At 38.8% G+C, this 22,360-nt stretch overlaps 2 protein-coding genes across 5 annotated transcripts in view; one reads left to right on the forward strand and one right to left on the reverse strand.

Annotated features, from left to right (window-relative positions):
- The window catches only part of slc4a3 (solute carrier family 4 member 3), a 108,334-nt gene extending 106,203 nt beyond the window's left edge, over window positions 1-2,131 (forward strand). For all 3 annotated transcript variants that reach the window (XM_022680181.2, XM_022680183.2, XM_022680184.2), the window contains one exon: window positions 1,947-2,131. In XM_022680181.2, the coding sequence (XP_022535902.1) occupies window positions 1,947-2,024 (78 nt within the window). In that variant the 3' untranslated portion in view covers window positions 2,025-2,131. The remainder of the gene's footprint in view (window positions 1-1,946) is intronic.
- Window positions 2,132-10,009: 7,878 nt separating this feature from the next.
- On the reverse strand, window positions 10,010-22,123 carry LOC103024790 (receptor activity-modifying protein 1). 2 transcript variants are annotated; one of them, XM_049484889.1, is made up of 4 exons: window positions 21,474-22,123; window positions 15,532-15,601; window positions 14,925-15,063; window positions 10,010-10,714 (listed from the first exon to the last, which is right to left on the reverse strand). In XM_049484889.1, exons 2-4 carry the CDS (start codon window positions 15,590-15,592, stop codon window positions 10,489-10,491), a joined length of 426 nt encoding a protein of 141 aa, XP_049340846.1. In that variant the 5' UTR covers window positions 15,593-15,601; window positions 21,474-22,123; the 3' UTR covers window positions 10,010-10,488. The 2 variants fall into 2 exon arrangements, with proteins under 2 accessions (XP_049340846.1, XP_007256433.1); XM_007256371.4 differs by having other exon boundaries at window positions 15,532-15,604; window positions 21,474-22,121.
- Between the last annotated feature and the right edge of the window lie 237 nt (window positions 22,124-22,360).

A 22,360-nucleotide genomic window follows, 5' to 3' on the forward strand; every position in this document is an offset into this window, starting at 1 on the left:
ACTCAAAATCTATGAAAAGATGATCCTGGATCCACTCAAAATCTATTAAAAGGTGATCCTGGATCCACTCAAAATTTATGAAAAGGTGATCCTGGATCCACTCAAAATCTTTGAAAAGGGGATCCTGGATCCACTCAAAATCTATGAAAAGGTGATCCTGGATCCACTCAAAATCTATGAAAATGTGATCTTGAATCTACCCTAAATCTATAAAAAGGTGATCCTGGATCTACCCAAAATCTTTAAAAATGTGAACCTGGATCAACTCCTAAATCTATGAAAAGTTGATCCTGGATCCACTCAAAATCCATGAAAAGGTGATCCTAGATCTACTAAAAATCTATGAAAAGTTGATCCTGGATCCACTCAAAATCCATGAAAAGTTTATTCTGGATCAACTCAAATTCTGTGAAAAGGTGATCCTGGATCCACTCAAAATCTGTAAAAAGGTGATTCTGGATCAACTCAAAATCTATGAAAAGTTGATTCTGGATCCACTCAAAATCTGTAAAAAGGTGATTCTGGATCAACTCAAAATCTATGAAAAGTTGATTCTGGATCAACTCAAAATCTGTGAAAAGGTGATCCTGGATCCACTCAAAATCTATAAAAAGGTGATCCTGCATCAACCGAAAAACTATAAAATGTGATGTTGGATCAATTAAAAATGAATAAGAATGCGATCCTTGATCAACCTTTAAACTTTAAATGACTGGAATGTCAAATTGGTTTAACCCAAAATGAATGAAAATGTGATATTTAATTAACTAAAAATTAAAGTAAATGTGATATTGGATCAACTTAAAATCAATAGGAATGCGATCAGTAAGAATGCGATCCTTGATTAACCTTAAAACTTAAAATTAATTATAATGTCAAATTGGTTTAGCTCAAATAGAAAAAAAATGTCATATTGGACATCAAAAATCAATAAGAATGTAATTGAACTTAAAAATCAATAAGAATGTGATTGAACTTAAAAATCAATAAGAATGTGATCCAGGATCAACCTTAAAATCTGTTGGCATGTGATCATGGATTTACTTAAAATACAGTATACAGTATAATTTTCCAAATCAGAATCAGAATTGGATCCTGAATCAAACCAAAACCAATAAAAATGTGATCCTGGATCAACTCTAAATCAGTCAGAATGTGATTCTGGATCAACCTTAGAATTATTGGGCATGTGATCATGAATCTACTCAAATGACAATGTGATCCTGCATCAACTTAAAACCAATGGAAATGGGATCCTGCATCAACTTAAAACCAATGGAAATGGGATCCTGGATCAACTCAAAATCAATCAGAATATTTACCCAGAGAACCAGAAAATCAAGGGAAAATTTACTGGATCAACTCAGTATGAATGAATTAATGTGATATTGGATCAACCTTAAGACAAAGAGAATATGATATTGGTTAACCTTAAAATCATTTGGAATTTGACCCTGTATTCTCAAAACGAAATTAAATGTGTTTTAAGTTACATCATAGTTATAAGTGATATGTGAAATGAGTGAAGAGTTTATTTGTTTAAACGTTTAATTGCCTCCTCTTACAGCAACACGGCAACACAGGAGGTACACATTATCATTTGTTGTGGATACAGGCTCGGATTCTGAGATTCTGTCTGAACAAGTGTCTCTGTTTCCTTCCTGTCCTCCGGTGTGTGTGTGTGTGTGTGTGTGTGTGTGTGTTTGTTAGCTCTTTTGGCTGACTTTGTGTCTGCAGGCCTATTTCAGTTTAGTAATGCTTTGTTGTTTTGAGGCAGGCACGTTGCACAACGCCTGTGTTGGGAGTTGTTGCGTTGCTGTGAGATTTGCTGATACGAGGCATGTGAGGTTGGGAGAGGAGGCTGAGAGACTCGTGCTCGAGGATGTGAGGTGACTTGATGTAACGCAGCTTCTTCTTGTCTTTTTTTTTATCTTTTCTTATTGCAGTTGGATGCAGACGAAGACTCGCCCAATTTTGACGAAGACGGCCGTGACGAGTACAACGAGATTCACATGCTTGTGTAGAAGCTGCTATCGGAGAGCTGCCTTTGGGGTGGCGTTTTTAATTCACCCTTTTACCACACCAACCAGTCTCAACGCACTACCAGTCTCAAAAAAAAAAAAAAAAACACACACAGGATAAACCACTTCTCTTCGCTTTTGTCTGTAAAGGTGACACTGACTGTGAGGCTTAGTGAGGAACTGATGATCCACTTCTTCATCTTCAGGATGTGTATATTGAAATATTGTATTTATTCTATACATGTAAAAATGGAGATATTGATGCAGATGATTCACGCGGTTTAGATAACGTTTGTTGATGTCGTTGTTCTTATTTATTTCTTTATTTATTTAATATTATTAATATTATATATATTTTTTAAAAAGAGAAAAGATCTCTCTTTGTTTCCTCAAAGAAGTGGCCTCCCTGAGTCTTTGCTGATGCCCGATGACTGAAAGACACAGAATGGACCATGCACCTTAAAATCCATGCCATGTGAGAGACTGGTAAGGAAGTGAATATTCTAGTCCTGTACAGCTCTGCGTAGAGCCTGTGCGTCTCTCTCCCCCCTTTAGAAGCCCCCATTGCCTGTAGATCTAAGTTGCCTTCTTTCTCTTTTGTACTGTAGGCATTTCCACAGGGTCTGAATCACTTTTAAGTAGCAGCACCTCAAGTACAGGACCCTCAGGGTGGATGATGATGCGTTTCTCTGTGCAATCCTTTCGCTTGAATGCAGTACTGCTGTCCCTGTAGACGTGAGCACACAAGTGAGGTCCCCACCCCCTATCCGGATGGACTGGTTGGGCATAGAGGGTTGACCCTAAACCTTAATCTTGTTGTTTATTTTGTGTCCTTTTGTTGTGTTTGTTTGGCCAGAGTTGCTCTCTGGTGGACGACATTATTCGTTCATTGTCCAGAGCAGAATTTTCCTTCTAAACAGAGATGCACTGATAAGGGCATATGTTATTTTTTTAAAGAGCGCTCTGCTTATAAGATGTAGGATATTGGTTGGAGATAATTGGTGTTTAGAAGATGAGCATTAGGGTGATTAGGATATACTACCCTCATAAATATTTAAATATTTAGTACTGAGCAAAAGTCCTGATTACTAATTTTTCTTTTACTATAAATGCAAATATACCATATTTTTCGCACTATAAGGCAAACTATCAATAAACGTCTCATTTCTGGTCTAATTTTACACATAAGGCGCACCGGATTATTAGGCGCGTTATGCAACACTAGTAAGGAACAGGGTGTCGGCATGTTTTTCTTTCTAATTCTGTAAAGTTAAGCTAAGCTAAGTAAACAAAACTGTAAAAGTTAAACAAGCGCTGGATGTTAATCTACACAGAATTCTCATCTGAAAACTGTTTATTTGGGTGAGTAAAGAGCTTCCATTTATTTACAGTAAGCTTAGATTTCCAGATTTCCATTAAGGCTGGGTACAGTAGCATTAGCATTAGCAGCTAACTGCTAGCACTAGCTAAGGTTAGAGGCTAATGCTGCACGACAGCGCAACGCTGAGGAATCCTGAGTGTTGTGGTAAGCCAAAGTGATATTAGCTAGCGGTTTCATCCCACGTAGCTTGTTTTAACATAGTAAACACACAGACTACAGTCTGATATAATCCCCTCTGATTGGCGAAAGTGCTAGCGCTTAGCGCGGTTAGCGGGTAATGCTAATGCTGCTCCAGTCTTGTTGCTGGAGAACTAAACTGAAACTCTTGTATAACGCTGCAATTCAGCAAAGTGGCTTTACTCCTTCTTACTCCCTGATTATAAGGCTCAATTACTGTTTTTTCTCGTAAAATGAAAGGATTTTAAGTGCGCTTTATAGTGTGAAAAATACAGTAATAATAATAATTAAACAGTACATTGTAATTTTGCATTTCCAAACATTTCCAAAGCTTTCCTCAACAAGAACCAGTATTTCCAGTTACATCCAGCACCTAGATTATCTAATTCCTCCTTCATTAAGTCATTAAACATTAAATCAGGTGAGCTGCTGGTGGAGAGAACAGTCATGTTCACTGCACACAGATACAGATAGACAGCATGGGAAGCTTACAAACTGGGCTGGGCCTGGTTTTCTTAGCATGGTTAGCTTACAGCCACAGAACTGTTCGGGGGCAGGGCTTCTTGACACTTGCTAACTTGCTAACCCTGCAGTAGACTGGTAGCTTGTGCGCTAATGCTGTGGTAGTGATGTGAGATGAGGCTGGTGGTAGCAATGCTAAACAACACCTGAAAAGCTAGTTGGTATGCGCCGTTTCCAGAGGTCCCACCTATCACTCAAGTTCCAGGAGTCTTCCACATTTTCATAGGGACTACCTGATAACGGTAATTTACATACAATATCCCAGAAATCATCTTTTTTAGCGCAAGTGAGACAGTGCATACAAGACAAAATGGAGAGAGACAAACACACACATTGTGAGAGAGTGACAAATCCTGAGCATCCTGATTGGCCTATCCTCATGCTTTGTTGACCAGTGAGGTTTCTGTGTGGGTGCTACCTCTCTGAAATATTTTATTTTTAAATTTTTTTTCAGAGTGGGATGTCTGCATTTCGCAACTCATTAAATCTCATTATAATTACGAGATCAGCGCACCCTAAGTTACAAGCTAACTTTATTCCGACCGAGATATCAACCAATAACTTTACTAATAAAAACTTTATTTTTTTTTTATTTCTACTCTCTTTTAATTATGTTTATATGTAAGAGTTAAAAGTGTTATATAGTGTATTTACAGTCAGAACACAAACGTACTTCTGAAGTTCATAGTTTCAAACAGTTTTCTTGACTTCCTAAGACTTTTGCACAGATTCTTATGTTGATAATGTGATCTTTTTAGAGACTTCTTACTGTATGCTCTGTTTCCTGTTGCGTTTTTGTTTATTCTGGGAACAGGTGAAGCCATAACACACTGGAATACGTTGATTTCAATTTGTATAGACTTATAGACTGTATTTCAATGGTAACCTAATGGCTGTCAAACTGCCAATGTCTGTTGATGCACTTAACTCTTTATAGCTTGAAATAGAAGCAAGGAAGTTTGACTCTACTTTCAAAATCCACTTTTTTTTCATTCTGCTGCCAAATGGGTGGATGGGGTCACTGGGGTTATTTGGTTTTGGTCCCGTCCGTCAAACGTTAACTAGTTTAAAGGAAGTGCATGACCTTTTAAAATCCACATCGTACCACAGGAGGCCAACAGAGCATTGCAGTGTTGCAATATCCAGCGTAATTGCCTTCCTCACTGTTTGTCCTGTATACAAAAAAGGAAGCTTCTTGGGAGTCGGTGGAACCCAGCGTTGGAGGTGGGTTTACTGGACCTCCTATCGTGTTTTTGTAGGTATTCCAACTCTTGCCTACTATCTCGCTGAAATAGTAAGGCTGGTCTATGAATTCCGAACCACAGTTCCCTTCAGAGAGAGCGAGTGGAGAATGGCATTAGAGAAAGGTGCCCTTTAGACTGTAAATAACGTTCTGTCTATGTACTCGTTGATTGTGTTGCGTGACTGTGTACATTACGCAAACCTCAAGAGCTCGGCTTCCCAGACCTGGTTCACTTTCCCACAGGCCATTACACTGAGGGTTGCTGTTTTTTTTTTACTTCATTTGTACTAGTTCTTTGTGTGGGCATTGTGTAATGAAAATATTATGTATTTCTCTAAATACATGTTTTAGTAGAACACGAAACCAAATGCTGCTACTCACTCTGCCAGGTTGCCCAACGAGGCCATGGTGAGACTTTAGATCAGACTTTAGGTGAGATTTTCAGAGAATTATTTCATACTCCTCAAACTTGCTGATCACTCTGCTGATGCCAAAATCTGTAGATTTATTTTATGCTCACCAGCTCCCAGATCTTTAGATCTTTTGGCATGAGGAGTATGAGGTGACCAGCTGGTCTGTGCAGCCATTGTACATCAGATAATACAGCGCTTATGGATGGTTAGGACTTTGTGTGCTCCTTCAAAGTCAGTAGAGTGATCAATGATGTTAGTATGGCATTTGAATAATGTTGCTGTTTGGTTTATTCTGGTTTTTGGTTTCTGCTTTTGCTGAAGGCAAGATGTTTGGTGCTTTACTGCACTTGCACTCTTACAGATACAACACTGCCACCACTTTGCCTCAGCCAAGTTCTTGTTGGCTTGTTTTTCGTTACGAGAAACACTGAATTCCGCAGAAAGAGTTGTGGTCAATGACTCTGTGAAAAAGATTCCCTCCCATCGCTCTACCGAGAGGCACCATGACATACAGAAAACACAGCACGTCCCTCACAGAGATTATCTACCCAGCTTGACCTGTGCAGTTTTCTAGTTTCTAGTTGACAATGCAGAGATGGCTTATATATATATATATATATATATATATATATATATATATATATAGGGCAGAAGTGACCAACTATAGAGCTCTGGTGAAGCTTTTAATTGAAGCATGTGAATTGTCCTGCTAAAACAACACACACTTCGTTCAATTTTTTTATTTTTTTACATGGTTTGGTCTAACAGGGAAATCCCAAAATCTAAAAAAAATCCAGGAAGTCCCCTAGATATCAGTGATATAGAGAATAAAATAATGATAATAATTGATAATATTGGTTGCTAATATTTAACCAAGCCCACTAATTTAATTTAGCTTGGCCTCACTCCCCCTCCAATTATTCACAATGCCTTCCCATGTGCAGAGTGTCCAGTGTTCAGCCTCACATTTTGTTTTTCCAAAAAAAATGGTAAAGTGGTTAAAGGAAAAAAATGGCACTGCAGATATTATGCATTTTCATATTGAGTCATATTGAGATATCACCCACACTTCTGGACATTTTTAAAAGGTGAAAATTTTCCTTCTTCCGTTTTTGAAAATATTCTTGAGACAAAAATGCTTGCATGAGCATGCTACCCCTGTATTTGGTGACAGTACCTCATAAAAAGAGACATCAAAACCACAAAGAAAGAAGAAAAAACAACACCAGGGGTTCAATCCCAATTTTCTCACTACTCCATAAGTTTTATTTGAAAATGTTCTGCACTGTAGATCAATACTAAAGTCATTAAAAAAGTCTAAAAAAGGAAATAATTTAACACTTTTTAACTTTTTTTAACACAGGTTTAATCGGTACTGTGCGTAGTTCATTATATAGGGAGGAATTTTTCAAAAATTACAACCATGTTTGACAAGATTTTAGTGAGTAAAAAGAGTGTTTTCTTGTGGACTGGAGGCCAAAATGTTTGAAAAGTTTAGACTTGCGACCTGCACCCCTCAATGGACAGAGGGGAACAAAAGGGGCTCTTGAGGAGGCGGCTATTGTGAGCACAGCTGACATGGCTCAGGCGGTGCTGGTGGTTACCGTGGCTGCAGACGGGTTGCTCATCCAGACGGCCAGACGCTCGATCTGCCGGGCTGGTGCTCGGCGTGGATGTTTTACAAGCTCAGTGAGGGCTGAGAATAGCACCTGTGCAGGCATGCAGGGAGTTCTCTTTCTCTCTCTCTCTCTCTCTCTCTCTCTCTCTCTCTCTCTCTCTCTCATTCTCTCTCTTAGTCTTCTTTTCAGGGTCATGCTGTATAGTGTGTGCATGGAATGTGGGGTGTGTATAAGTGTGTGTGTGTGTGTGTGTATATGAGTGTATGTGAGCGTGTGGACAAGGGCAGGAATGGTAGGAATACAAGCAAAAAGTTAAAAAAGGAAAAACATTCAGCCTTCAAAAGAATTCGGAAGTGAGGGTATTATTTAAAATAATATAAAAAGGGAGCAGGACTGCCACTTTCTACCTGTGGTTTTTCACATGTTGGAGAGAAAGAGGAGATGAAAAATAAATAGCTTAAACGACGGTTAAAGGACTTGGCGCGGCAGACATCGAGGCGGGTTTCAACGGCCCGTACCACCCGAGTCGCACGGACCACCCACTCAAACCCTTCAAGCGCTGTTATTGTTTAACATTATGTCTGAGGCGTTCTTTCAGTTCCCTCTCATTTCCTTTAAGCTCCGTGAACGCCGAACGTGTGCACCACTTTTCATAGAGCCCTATTGACCATTAATAGCAAGTAATGACAATCAGAAATGGATGGAGTCAGATTGTATTATTCCCACAGGTAGCCTCCAACAATATAACCCACAGTCAAAAACCTCCACCAGGCCCAGAAGCTAAGAAACTGTAGAAAGTGCAAAAGCAAATGTGGGTGTGTTTTTTTTTTTTCCTCTAACAGCTTTTTTTTTTTTGGTTAACTCTATAACAAAAAAACAGTGCAGTCGACTGAATGTGGATGGATACAATACATGGCAATACTAAGATTTTAACTCACAAATATACAGTAGATTAAACTCTTCTTCACATGTATGTACCTTGTACTTCATAAACAGTCTCCCTCTGTTTAAAGCACTTTCCGCACCGAAACGGGAGCAAACATGCCTAAAGACATGGAAGTGGAAATATAAATTAAAATTTCTCTGATGTTAAAAAAAATAGATTTGTTTTTTTAATACATGCAGCACTCACATGTACTCAAAATCAAAATGTCAAAATGTCACCACTCCCAAACAAACCTCCCGCAGAGCTCCAACCCAGAAAAAATAAATAAATAAATAAAAAGGTGTTGCCTGGTTGTAACTAAATAAATAAGACAAACCATGAGTTTTACATGAGTTCTTATGGTAAATAATGTATTATGTTAGCTTTAGCAATACTGAAAAATACAGATGTGGATATTTTAATAGCAGTGCCCATTGCTATTAATGTATAAAAAAGAGGGGGGGGGGAGAGTTTTCAAACCACTGTAAAACAAATGGTTATTTTTTTGTCTCAAAATAAATATTTAATATGTGTTTCACTCGCTTTTGTCAGAGAATATGTTTTATATATTTGGAGTTTTATTTTTATGTACACATGTGTTTGGATGCTGTGTTTGGTTATGTGTTGTCTGATAAGGAGACCAAATATGGCTGTGTCTCAACCGCAGCCATGTGGATCAACACCAGCAGATGACATCTCTCTCCAAACCATCACTGATTGGTGGAAACTTCACACCAGACCTCAAGCAGCTTGAACTGTGTGTCTCTCTCTTCTCACTCTTCCTCCAGACTCTGCTCCCTTGATTTACAAATGCAAATGCAAAATGCTAAATTTACTGATGATCAGTGATGTTTTGGAGAGACATGTCATCTGCTGCTGTTGATCCACTGTGTTATACAGTATCTAGTCTAAAGTCAGTGCAGTTTTGTTTTCCCAGAAAATCTTACAGCACTTCATTCTGCACTCTGCTGACAACTTTTATAGAGATGTAGATTTCATTTTCCAGCAGGATTTGACAGACTGACAAAATGTTTTGTTTTTATATAATATTCCAATTTTCTGAGACACTGCTTTTTGGGTTTTCATTGGCTGTAAGGCATAATCATTAACAATAAGAGAAATAAACCTTTAAAATAGACCACTCTGTGTGTAATACATCTATATAATATATAAGTGTCACATTTTGAACTGAAGATGCATCGTATTAGTGTCCTTCACCTGTCAGACCTCTAATTCTTATCTTCACTGCTAAGCTTATCTTCAATGTTAAGCTGAGCTAAAGGTACTTTTGCCATGTGGATCAGCCAGACATCTTTCTGTAACAGTTACTTTAATACTTGTAAGTAATTTTTGTTTTAGTAGTTACTGAGTTCTCTGCGTTTCTGTGTCTTTTTCTAGTTATTATGATGAAAGTGTAAATGTGCTAAAACTAAGGATTTGTAAACAGACATTTTTTTACTCAGTTTACTGCTGTTGCAGCTGTAAGCTGTTACCCAATTAATTGTTTTATAAACAATATATAAATATAGATTTTTCAGTGTTTAGTCCTTTTGTTTTCCTTCCTAAAGTCCCTGGCAGATTGCCCTCTGTATTTTGTACAATTTCCGGTTACTGACTGGACCTGAAGAGTTTAAATGATAAAAATAAATTGGAAAAAATTGCGGTGTTTTAAAACGTTAACCAGTAGTGTATGTTTTACAAAAAACTGTTGTACAGGTTGCCAGATTTTTAATGAAGAGCAGTCACAGAGTTCAGTAGTACTCCTAATATAACAAATATAAAACTTGGACTCTTTAATGCAGTGAAAAACAAATACGGTGTGATGAGTTCGGCAATGGGACCTCGAAGGGTCTAATTAGACTGACCTGAATTTTCAATATGACTGTGTTTACCTTTCCAGAACAGTTCAGTCACACAAAGGTTCAAAATGTGCTTCTATTCAGAAACGGCAAACACATAAGGCAGCACAGGCTCTAACTGCAAAGACAGCCCACAGTCTAGCTAACTAAAACCCATAGTCCACAGATTGTTTGGTGTTTTTTTGTCCATTTTAATGCATTCGGTGAAACGCTGAGAAGTTGATAAGTTGTCCAGGTGTTTTTCTCTCCACAGCCCCAAAGATCTTCCAATCCAGAACAGGGTGGGTTTCCTGTCGATTCGGTTTGTCCAGAAGTAACTGAGGTACAGTCAGAAGTCTTTGAGGCACACGCAGAAGAAGGGCATGAGGAAGGTGATGATGATGCAGGGCAGCGTGAGCAGCAGCAGGACGTGCAAGCCTGGGTCCTGCATGAAGAAGCAGAGGGGGAAATAGGTTTGATGGAGCTTCAGGAAGATATCGTTCTTCAGAGAGGGTTCTCCGCAGAAGGAGCGGGTTATCGCTTTCTTCACGCAGTCGTCCAGTTGGACATAATACCTGAGGACACAGAGACAAACAACGGAATTAGGACGTTTCAGAGCAAACAGTGAAACTGTAGTGCAAGTGCAACGTTCAGCCAAAATCTGAGATCATTATCTTTTTAAAGTTGTTTAAAGTTGTTTAAAGATGTTTTTAATCATTTTCTCTGATTTTGCTATTTATAGGTTTATGTTTAAGTAAAATAAACAGTGTTGTTTTATTCTATAAACTACGGACAACATTTCTCCCAAATTTTCAATAAAATTGTCATTTAGAAAAAAGATGCAGAGCTTTCAGACCTCAAATAATGCAAAGAAAACAAGTTCATATTTATAAAGTTTTAAGAGTTCAAAAATCAACATTTGGTGGAATAACCCTGGTTTTTAATCACAGTTTTCATGCATCTTGGCATGTTCTCCTCCACCAGTCTTACACACTGCTTTTGGACTTTTGAACTTTATTCTACTCCTGGTGCAAAAATCCAAGCAGTTCAGCTTGGTTTGATTTATTGTGATCATCCTTTCAATTTCATCTTCCTCTTGATTATATTCCAGAGGTTTTAACTTTTTTAAGTGGTCTCTTATTTTTTCCAGAGCTGTATTTCTCCTTTGATGTTATATACTAGATGTTTGTACACTGTTTAAATGATAAATTCCTGGAGGTGTTTTAGGGGGTTATCAGTTTGAAACAGGAGGAACACTTTAAAAAGCGATTTGAGGTACAGTACCTTTAAGAAATGTATTTTAGAAGCAAAATTTCCTTAAAGCACCTTAAATAGAAGAACCCCTAAAATGTACTCAAGAACTTGTATGTTTAAGTGATTTCTAAAAATAGCGCATTTTCTCCACTCCCTTGGGACAGAAATAAACTTAATATTTGCCTTTATGGATGATCTTGATTATTATTATTTTTTTTTTTTACAACCAAATTGACCGGTGGTCAGATTGTGAGTCTGCTTGAAATACTGTATGTATATGAGATTAAAAACAAATATGATTGAGAGATTTTACTAATGACTTTTTTGTGCTGGATGTCTACATTTTGAAGCAAAAAGCAATGATTCTCTCTGACCAATCAGAGCACCTACAGGTCACCTCTGTTTCTGTACTTCAGTTGCTTTGAACGTTCATGTACAAGATACCAAGTTTCTTCACATAAAATTTGGGTCACATAATGTTATTTTTATCCAGATTTTTCAGCATTTTGAAAAGTCAGTGCATGGTTAGTCACCATGTACAAAAACTGGAGAGTTAAAATTTCAGAGTTGATTTTCACTCGCAAATTGTAATTTTAACTCATTCAGATTTAAATGGTGTTCAGTGTTGGAGTTATTTGACAGAGTTAAGTATTTCAGTATTAAATCAAGTGTAAAGTCTTGCCCAGTAGAGCTCAATTGACTTGGGAATTTTAGTGAACGAACTCAACTGTTTTTGCAAGTGTTGTGGGCTCAACATGTGCCACATATTGTTATAGAACTGTCAATACAGACAGCACAATACTGGAACAGCGTAACAGTGAACTCTGCAGCTCCAAACCAACATCCTGTGACAACCAAGAACACAAAATAAAGGTAACTTGTTCTTACAGCCTACAATAACCTAATAACCAACACAAATATTACAATGAAGCATGCCTAGGATAAGGTAGCTTTGGGCAACAGATAACAAAAGGATGCTAATTAAGGGAGAGGCCACACCCAATATGCAAATATATTGTACCAGGAGCCTATGGGAAAGCTGTTTGAACCAAAACTGTAGAAAGAGCTTTGACATGTGTAGTTTACTAAAAGTTGGTTCAAGTCCTGTTTTTTTTCTTTGGCTCAACAATCATTTTTTAAGGTTTCAGCTTGAAGTTCTCTGAACTCATTTTATAGAGTTGTACTGACCCATAAGTTCACGCAACTTAATAATATTAATTCTCCTGAATAAAACACAAAATCACATTTTAGAGTGTAGGATCCATGCAGTGGAAAATCACTATAAGCTAAGCTACCATAGTAGCTTAGCTTATAGTGCTTTTCCACACTTCTATAGGAAGTGTACAGTAGACAGTTCCCTGTAGCTCACACACTACACTATTCCAAAGACCCGCATCCAAAAGACCTCAACAGCTACAGGCCAGTGGCACTTACATCTCACCTGATGAAGACCCTGGAGAGACTGCTCCTCATCCACCTTCGCCCCCTGGTGAATTCATCAATGGACCCACTTCAGTTTGCCAATCAACCTGGCATTGGAGTGGAAGATGCCATCATCCACCTGCTACACAGATCTCTGTCCCACCTGGAGAATGCTGGGAGTACTGTGAGAATCATGTTCTTTGATTTCTCCAGTGCTTTCAATACCATCCAACCCATGCTCCTGAAGGACAAGCTGGAGGTCACAGGATTGGACCATTACCTCACCACCTGGATTCTTACTAACAGACCGCAGTATGTGAGGACGCAGGGCTGTCAGTCTGACATGGTCATCTGCAGCACGGGGGCTCCACAGGGAACAGTTCTTGCTCCTTTCTTGTTCACCCTCTACACTGCAGACTTCAAGTACAGCTCTGCCAGCTGCCACCTGCAAAAGTTCTCAGACGACTCTGCTATCGTCGGACTCATCAGTGATGGAGATGACAAGGAGTACAGAGAACTGACGCAGGACTTTGTGAAATGGTGCCAGAGGAACTGCCTGCAGATCAACGCAGGAAAAACCAAAGAGCTGGTGGTGGACTTCCACAGGACCAAACACTCTCCTCCGGTGCCTGTGAACATCCAGGGCTCGGATATTGAGATAGTGAGGTCCTACAAGTACCTAGGTGTCCACCTTAACAACAAGCTGGACTGGACTGACAACACGGCTGCTCTCTACAGGAAAGGTCACTGCATCTCCTGAGGAGACTCCGGTCCTTTGGCGTGCGGGGGACACTACTGAGGACCTTCTTTGATGCCGTGGTGGCATCAGCCATCTTTTATGGAGTGGTCTGCTGGGGCAGCAGCATCTCCACCGCTGACAGGAAGAGACTGGACAGAATCATCAGGAAGTCCAGCTCTGTCCTGGGGTGTCCTCTGGACCCAGTGGAGGTGGTGGGAAACAGGAGGATGAGGACTAAGCTTAACAACATGCTGAAGAACCTGTCCCATCCCATGCACCACTCTCTGACAGCACTGAGCAGCTCCTTCAGTACCCGGCTGCTGCACCCACGCTGTGTGAAGGAGAGATACCGCAGGTCCTTCGTTCCACACGCCATCAGACTTTACAACACACCGCGCTCCCAGTAAACACTAGTTTACTATCTCAGGACTTCATACAAACCTACATACTACTCAGTGTAGCTGTAATGCTTACCGTGTGCAATATCCATCTCACTACGAGTACTGTGATCATCATTTGTGCAATTTATTTAATGTGCAATATTTTTTTTCTCACTTTAGTTTTTATCTATTATTTATTTGATATTTATTCACTGTTACTCTTGTGCAATAATACTGGTCCACCCTACCATAATCATATCTCTATGCACTAGCACTTTTTTAAACTATCTTTATATATTTTCCTATAATAGGTTTTCTGTATATATAGATTTATCATTATTTGTATTTACCTTTTCCAGACCTGTTTCTCTGTCCTTTACTCTGCACTGCTGTAACATGGTAAATTTCCCCATTGTGGGATTAATAAAGGATTATCTTATCTTATCTTATCTCACGCTGGCCTAAGCTAATGAGTGTGTTAAAAGCTGCCACATGTCCAAACGTCTATGCGTGAGAGTGCTCTACAGCCAAGGTGAGCTGTGTTGCATTCATTTATCAACGTGAAAACTTGGACTAGCAGCAGAGCGTTTTGGATTTTGTTTTGTTTTTTTGTTTTTCGTTTTCCACAACATCTGAGCTGAGCTAAATGGCTCAAAACGAGAGTCTAAATAGTGCAGTCAAGAGTTTGGTGGGGCTCTAATTAATTAAAACCTGAAGTAACAAAAAGCACTCCAGGGAAGCCGCGAGCCACTGCGTTCCCATGACTGCAGCCCATAGATCTTACAGGAGGAGTCTGTAAAAGCTGGAAGATTGTTATTTTTAGTCCATCTTCTCCACGCCCTCTTCCAGCAGAGAGATGTCATTGTGAGCTCATGGTCCCATCCATAACGCCATTAATGAGAGCGAAGACGGCGGGACTTATAGATAGAAGATAACCTCTATTAAAATGCCTGCAAAAATATACAAACCCAAACATGTACACGCACACACCCTTTAGTGTTGGGCCAAGGGCATTCCAGCTGGTAGTTGCTGGTTGCCATTCTTTGCCTGTACAGCGGTATGCAGTGGTTGTAGACCTCGTTGTCAAACGTAAGCCGGTCACAGGGAGAATACTTGGCTCCATCCAACCCTGGGAAAAAAAAAGAAAAGAAAAAAAGAAAGAAGAAAATCAATAATAAAATAAAATAAAAAAACAATGAGCAAAAAATTAGATGTGCCCCAAAACGGCTGGAAAAAAACACCCATTAGATTAGAGCAATAAATTACAGACAGTGGGTGCATGATTTCATGTCTGTGAAAGGCCATTTCCTCTATAAACAAATTACTTTCTGAATAAATCACACTCCATTACTAAAGCAGGGAAGAGGCACTGAAAATCTCCTACGACTAGCGTGCTGCGAGCTGCTTGCTGTGGGCGACGTTCAAAACGTGGTTTCAATTATATTTAGGTGGTACGAAACCCAACAGCATAACCGAGGAACGTTTGAACCAAGAGTCAGTCCTCTCCGCTCATCCAAAAGACTGCTTACTCGTTCTTACTCTCTGCCTCTGACTCTCAGAGCTCATCCCACATTTCCAGCCGTCTGTTTGTAATTACCTGTAAATGCTAGGCACATGATTAAAGTGGTAGAAATCACTGAGGTCACGCTGCCCTCCATCTCTCCACGCTTCTAGGGCGAAGAAACAAAGAAAAGAGAACGTCACAGTTAAGAACTCGCAGCAGTTACAGGAAGCTGATTTCATCTTCTGCTCGTGTTATTTATTTCGCCTCGTGACGTGCCTGATGGTGGTAAAGTCAGTGTGTGTGTGTGTGGTTGGGATGGTGTGGGGGTCTGAAGCTTCAGGGTGGTGTAACGCAGCAATATCTGTGCTGGCCTCACATGGTCATGGGCTTCCTCCTCATCACATTTCAAAAGCTCCCCGTTTTACTGTGCATTTGATGAGTCTCCCATGTTTCATGATTTATACCTCATGAATAGGCCTGACTTTTATTGACATTGGGAAGATGTGCATTTATGCTTGGCGGGCGGATTTTTATTTGGAAGAGTTTTTCCATAACTGTACTCTGAAGATTAAGGTTCTGATGCACACAAAGAGAGACAAATACATCAGTTTTGGATTGGAGCATCTTCTTATAAATATGCTGACTATGTCATATTTATATACAAAAATAATGTTGCACCAAAACATAACGCACCACAAAGGAGTGTCCGGAACGGAGCAAAACTTAGTTTACATGTATATATCAAAATATATAATTAACAATAATGCAAACATGACCAACTGGATCCATCCAGCATAGAGTAACATGCTCTTACAGCCTTCAACATAGAGGACATAGAGTTATATAAGTATATATTACACAACAAATATATAACTTCCAAGAGAAGGTAGCCTGTGGGGAATGACTACACACTGATGGTGAGTGAGAGATGGGATGACACACCCAATATGCAAATAATGTGACCAACATAATTGCTCAGTAGACCCCATTTAACTAAAGAGTTCAAATTGAGCACGTGCTGTAGTGCAGAGCAGTTGGCTTTTCCTTAACTAGAGTTCAACTACAATTTGTAAAAACTTGCAACACAAATAATTTAGTCAGGCCAACCTTTAACAACAATTGTACACTGTAAAAAAAAACATTAGTTAGCTCAACTTAACTCAGTCACCATTTTGCTTTGACCTAGTTAAGTTACGAATACATACAATTTTGAGTTCATTCAACTTAACTGAGTTTTTCTCACAAAACAAAAATTTAACTAACTCCACAGTTTTTTTTCAAGTTTTGTGGGCTTAAATAACTTAGTTTATATAAACAAAAGAATTCTCAACGCATTTAGTATATTACTATTGAACTTCCAGTACTGATAGTATAAGACTGAGACAGTATAGGAGTGCCACTGAGGTCTAACGAAGAACACATATGTTATGTTACTGCACACATAGGCTTGGGCAACAGACAACACAAAGATGGTAAGTAAGGAAGAGACCACACCCAGTATGCAAATACATTTTGCCAAGAGCCTTATGGGAAAGCTGTATGAAGCAACACTATAGAAAGAACATAGACACGTGTAGTATAACTAAAAAATAGGTTGACATTACGTTTTTCCATTGGCTCAAGAAACATTTTTACGTTTTTAGGTTGAAGTTCTCTGAACTCATTTTACTGAGTTGTACTGGCCGGTAAGTTCACTCAACTTAATAATATTAATAATATTAATTATATTATAAGTCCTCCAAAGAGGAGGGGTGGTGGCAGACATTCTAATGAAACTCATGCTGTGTGGGAGAGTATTATCCTGCTGAAAAAAAAAGCCAGAATGAAGCCCTGAAATCAGAGAAAACAGATGTGGCCACAGGATGTCCAGGACATGGACATCTGGACATCACTGAGCTGTTGGGGTCCCTTGTATCACTGCTAAAAATGACTGACTGTCTTTTGCAATGGATCCCCAGATCATCACACTACAGCAGATGGGGCAAGGCGTTGCTCCACAACAAGACACTTAAACCCCACCAATTTTTCACCAATACAGTTTCCTTGCCAATAGCCCTGCGATTAGCAATTGACAAATCATGACTATCTGTCTGTGAATACATATATATATATAAACATACATACTATTATCAGTCATACAAGCTTGCAGTAACACAAACACAACCAGCTAGACCCAACCAGTACATAGTAACAAAAAACAAAGCACAAACCGCAAAACCACAGTAACTTGTTCTTATAGCCTTCAACACTAAAAGCAAAAGAAGTAACTATCATATCAAGCATACCTAAATCCCAAGAGAAGGCAGGCTGTGGAGAATGACTACACACTGATGGTGAGTGACAGACGGGAGGACACACCCAATATGCAAAAAGCGTGACCAACATCTGGTGAAAACTAGTGGAACCCTGTTTAACTAAACTGAGCATGTGCAGAGTAGTTGGCTTGTCCTCAACTAGAGTTCAACTACAATTGGTAAATTTAGCAAACACATGATTTAGTTAGTTGATGCAATTAGTTTGATATAGTTTATGGTACTATTCATATTTCTTGTTCAGCTGACTTAAAAACCATTTTAAGTTTTATTTTTTTTTTACAGTGTAATAATAACCTCCAGAGGACGAAAAGAGCTGAAGGAAATCTGCAAAGAAGGCATAATGCTTCAAATGTTATATGTACACACACACCCACAAATACCCATATATACACGTACCTTGTAGATCCCCTTTGCTTCCTTCGGGATTAAAAAACACAAAGACTCTGGAAGCTTCCCTATCACTGCCTCATTAGATACCCCTACCTTGTAGCTCCACCTTGTTGGCTAACAGTCCATCTGTTGCTTTGAACACATCCACAAGCTCTTCCTTTCTGACCACGAGACCCTCTGAGCAAGAAACTGTCCTGTTACAGACCACTCTCAACCCACCCTGCTGTGACACTAATGGATAAAATCAAGACTGATGCACCTGGTGCCGTCGCATTAATGCCACTATGTTCTATCACATCACTATGTTCTGTCACTGAGTGCTGAGGTGCCTACCACCCAAATCTTATCTGCTTATCAGATCAGAAGACCTGTGATCAGAAACGGAACTGAATCTGATTGATAAATACAGGCATATATTTAAAGGAAATATAGTTGATTTCAAATGGTTTGATTATGGTTTGAAGATATAGAGGTCTTGGTTCTGTATTGAGCCATGTAATAGGGAGGTAAATATGAGTGTTAAGAAGATTTAAATTAGTTTAAAAAAACAAAAAAACATTTATATTAACTAAAGGTTTTTTACACTCACTTAATTCCTAGTCCCAATATATCATCACATCTAGGCCGTTCTATCTAGGCTATGTACAGATAAGTAAAAAAGGTACTTTATATAATCAATGAGAGACAAAATAAAAAAATAATTACAAAAAGCACTACAACACCATAATTAGATTTACAAGACTGTATGTGATTTAAAATATCTAATATTAGAAACTAAAGTAAATAAATTGAAGTAAACATGGAATTAACGCAAAATTCCGGTTAGCCAACCTTTTAGTACCATCCATTCTATCTATACGCTGAAAAAAAAAAAGTGATTGGCTCAACTTAACTCAGTCAAGCCGACATTTTGCTTTGAGTTGCAAATATATATAATTTTAAGTTCGTACCAAATGAACTGAGCCAAAACTGAATGACAATTTCAATCAGTTACATTTATTAATATAAATAGTTAAAGTCTTTTTCAAGTACTGTGGGCTTAAGGAATTCAGTTTATTCAAAATAAATTCTCAACATACTTAATTTTTTTAAGGAACTGCAAACACTGTAGTTCCAAACCAACATACTGTGACAACTAAGAACACAAAACAAATGTGATTTGCTCTTACAGCCTACAACAGTCAGGCCTACCAATCAAAACCAATACAACACTAATGCATGCACAGGATAAGGTAGCTTTGGGCAACAAACAACACAAAGATGGTAAGTAGGAAAGAGGCCACACCTAATATGCAAATATGTGGCACCAGGAGCCTATAGGAAAGCTGTATGAAACAACACCAAGGAAAGAGCTTTGACATGTGTAGTGTACTAAAAGTTGGTTAAAATCATATTATTTTTTAGTGGCTCAACAAACATTTTTGCAGGTTGAAGTTCTCTGAACTCATTTTATTGAGCTGCACTGACTGGTAAGTTCACTCAACTTGATAATATTGGTACTTCTGACTAAAAAAAAAAAAAAAACACTCTTTACAGGATTACTCTAAAAAGTAATTCCGATGGCCTTTAGCCAATAGTTAAATAAGTACTCTGTGTAACTAATATTGTTAATTTTCTTGGAAAATGTTGGTGTAACTGAATCATTTTTTTGGGGTAAAATGGACAAATTGTAGTTGAATTCTAGTTTAGCCCAAGCCAACTACTCTACTGCACTACTGCACATGCTCAGTTTTACTCTTTAGTTAATACTGACCAATGATGCAGGTGTTTTCACCTGATGTGGGTCATGCTATTCGCATATTGGGTGTGTCCTCCCACCTCTCACTCACCATCACTGTGTAGTCATTCCCCACAGGCTGCCTTCTCTTGGGTTTTTTAACATGCAAATTATGTGTTATGCAATTACTGCTTAAACTTCCATATTGAAGGCTGTAAGAGTAAGTTACTGTGCTTTGTGTTGCTGGGTGTATGTAGACTGTGTGCTGTCTGGCTTTAGTGAGTTATATTACTGCAATACTTATATGACTGACCATAAGAAGCATAAACAACAGTCATAAGTTCTTATTTAAACAAAAAAAAATAGTGTTGTGCTTATGTGAGCTTGGAAACTTTTCGTAAAACACATTCCATAGAACCTAAATGAGTCCAACTAACAACATAACGTGAATTATTAAGTTGGTGAGATTTCATATTTGAAGTTTTAAGCATATGAAAAATGTATTCTTTTTTTTTTTTTCAAAAAGTTTGAGTTGGCCTCAAAACTGCTGAAAGTCTAGTGCACTAAGTTGCCTTGAAAATTTGAGTTTTCTCAAATTTGACATTTTTTACAGTGTACAGATGTACAATTTACAATATAATTAAATATAATTGTATTGTATTTTTTATTTATTATATAAATAAGGCAACTTAATTTTTTGTGTAGTTAAGGTAAAAATATCTGTTGATGATCACAGTTATTAAGTTCATGCTATTTAAAAATGATTTCTACTATAACTGGAAAACTAATTCACTAAACTTAAAACACTTTTTGTGGATCAATGTTACAATCTACAAGAAGTTGACACAACTCAGAAAGTCTAATTTTTGTTGACTCAAGGCTTTATTTTTTAGAGTGTACCATAAAGGCCATAGAGCATCTAGAAGAGTAAACATTGCTCATGACTGAGACACCAACAGTCTGTGTTCTGTGTTTCAGTGTTAAGATACAAAGATTTTTTTTTATCATCAAGTTATTGTTATTTTTTTCTTCTTCCGGAGGCTCTGAGCCAGCGGTCCTCTGTTGGCATGGTAATAGAAAGGCATTAATTTCCCACAGCAGATGGCCATGTGTTTGCTCTGGTTTTACGTTTTCTCCATTAATGAATTTATCCCTGGAGACGGCGTTTCTCCACGAGAGCAGCTGTGCAACTACAGAACATTCCTGAAATACATTCCCGCGTTGAGAAAGAAAAAAGAAAAGATGCTGATGTGATGAACGAGGAACATGCACGAAAAGTCAATCAGTGAAATCAGGTTCTCTTCTAGACTACAGTCTAATATTACTTAATTCCCAACAAAATAGCATAAATCACATGTGACACTGCAGTGTCTGCTTTATTTCAGCTTCCATTACAGAATGACTTTTGGAAGGTGGAGCCGTGGTTAAAGCCCCCTTCAGTCCAGTAACTGACTGAAATGTGGGATTGCAATTGTGGGATTACTGCAGAGAACATTCAATACACTGCAATACATTGATCCATAGCCAATTCATAGCCAATTCATGAGCCAATTCATGCCATTTTCCAACAGCATTTAGCAAAAATGATCCTGTCAAAGTTTTTCTACACTTACCTTGAGCTTGAGAATCCTCTTTCTTTCCCTTATAGATATACCACCTGTTGAAGACTTTGAGGTGAAGCTCCTACTCTCCTCATAAGCTGCGGTGCATAAGAAATGTGAAATGCCGTGGCACTGCAAGAGGCACTTGGTGGGAAAGCGGTCGCTGAAGCCCTCTGGCAGTCCCTTCTGTTATCAATGGGACTGGGAACTCGCTTTCGCAATTACCAGCTCTGAGCCCCTGGACGTCTGCTTCCTTTCCCATGTCCCTTTGTGGCGATCTCCTTCTTTTCCAGGCATGTTCTAGCCTCTAGTTATTCCCAGCTGAATAGGACAATGTGGACCTCTAGCCTTTTACTATTTTCATAAGCCAACACTGAGAGAAACATTGTAAAAGATATACAAGCAAGATATACAAACGAGAAAAGAAATTCTACCAAGAAAAGAAGAGAATCCCTGGCTCCTCAACTACAGAGAAGCGTCTACGGATAAGTGGCTTCAACAGCTGTGTTTAAAACCCATTTAACAGCCCTCCTCTTCCACCCCTGACAAACAGATCCACCACTCACACACTCATGCTGTATGTCAGATATTTGACAAATGTGGACACAAGTGGTAAACACCACACTGGTTAGGAGAGCTTCATTGCTTTCGCTGGTCTGAAAACCGTTTGGACGCGACGGCTGCTACCTCGCAGAGGCTTGAGAGAAGTTCTGCACTGTGCTTTTCCCACTCGTGCCATCCCCTGAGCTTTAACATCCCATAAATCTGTGCTTTCAGGAGACCTCTCCTTGACCTACAACTCTCAAATGGGGGAGGTTCAGAGCAGTGTGCGAATGCACGAGTGTACGAACTTAATGTGAGAGAGTTTGGACATGGATGCTGTAGACGAGTGTGTGCGT

Source organism: Astyanax mexicanus, chromosome 11 (genome assembly GCF_023375975.1).
Source record: "Astyanax mexicanus isolate ESR-SI-001 chromosome 11, AstMex3_surface, whole genome shotgun sequence".
Taxonomy (NCBI): Eukaryota; Metazoa; Chordata; class Actinopteri; order Characiformes; family Acestrorhamphidae; genus Astyanax; species Astyanax mexicanus.

What these genes read in the sequence shown, in the direction of transcription:
- LOC103024790 (XM_049484889.1), bottom strand. Translation starts at nt 15,592, where the DNA reads ATGGAGGGCAGCGTGACCTCAGTGATTTCTACCACTTTAATCATGTGC. An exon ending in CATGTGCCTAGCATTTACAG is followed by an intron (nt 15,064 to 15,531) that starts GTAATTACAAAC and finishes TTTTTTTCCCAG; the next exon opens with GGTTGGATGGAGCCAAGTAT. An exon ending in CCTTGGCCCAACACTAAAGG is followed by an intron (nt 10,715 to 14,924) that starts GTGTGTGCGTGT and finishes CTGTGTCCTCAG; the next exon opens with GTATTATGTCCAACTGGACG.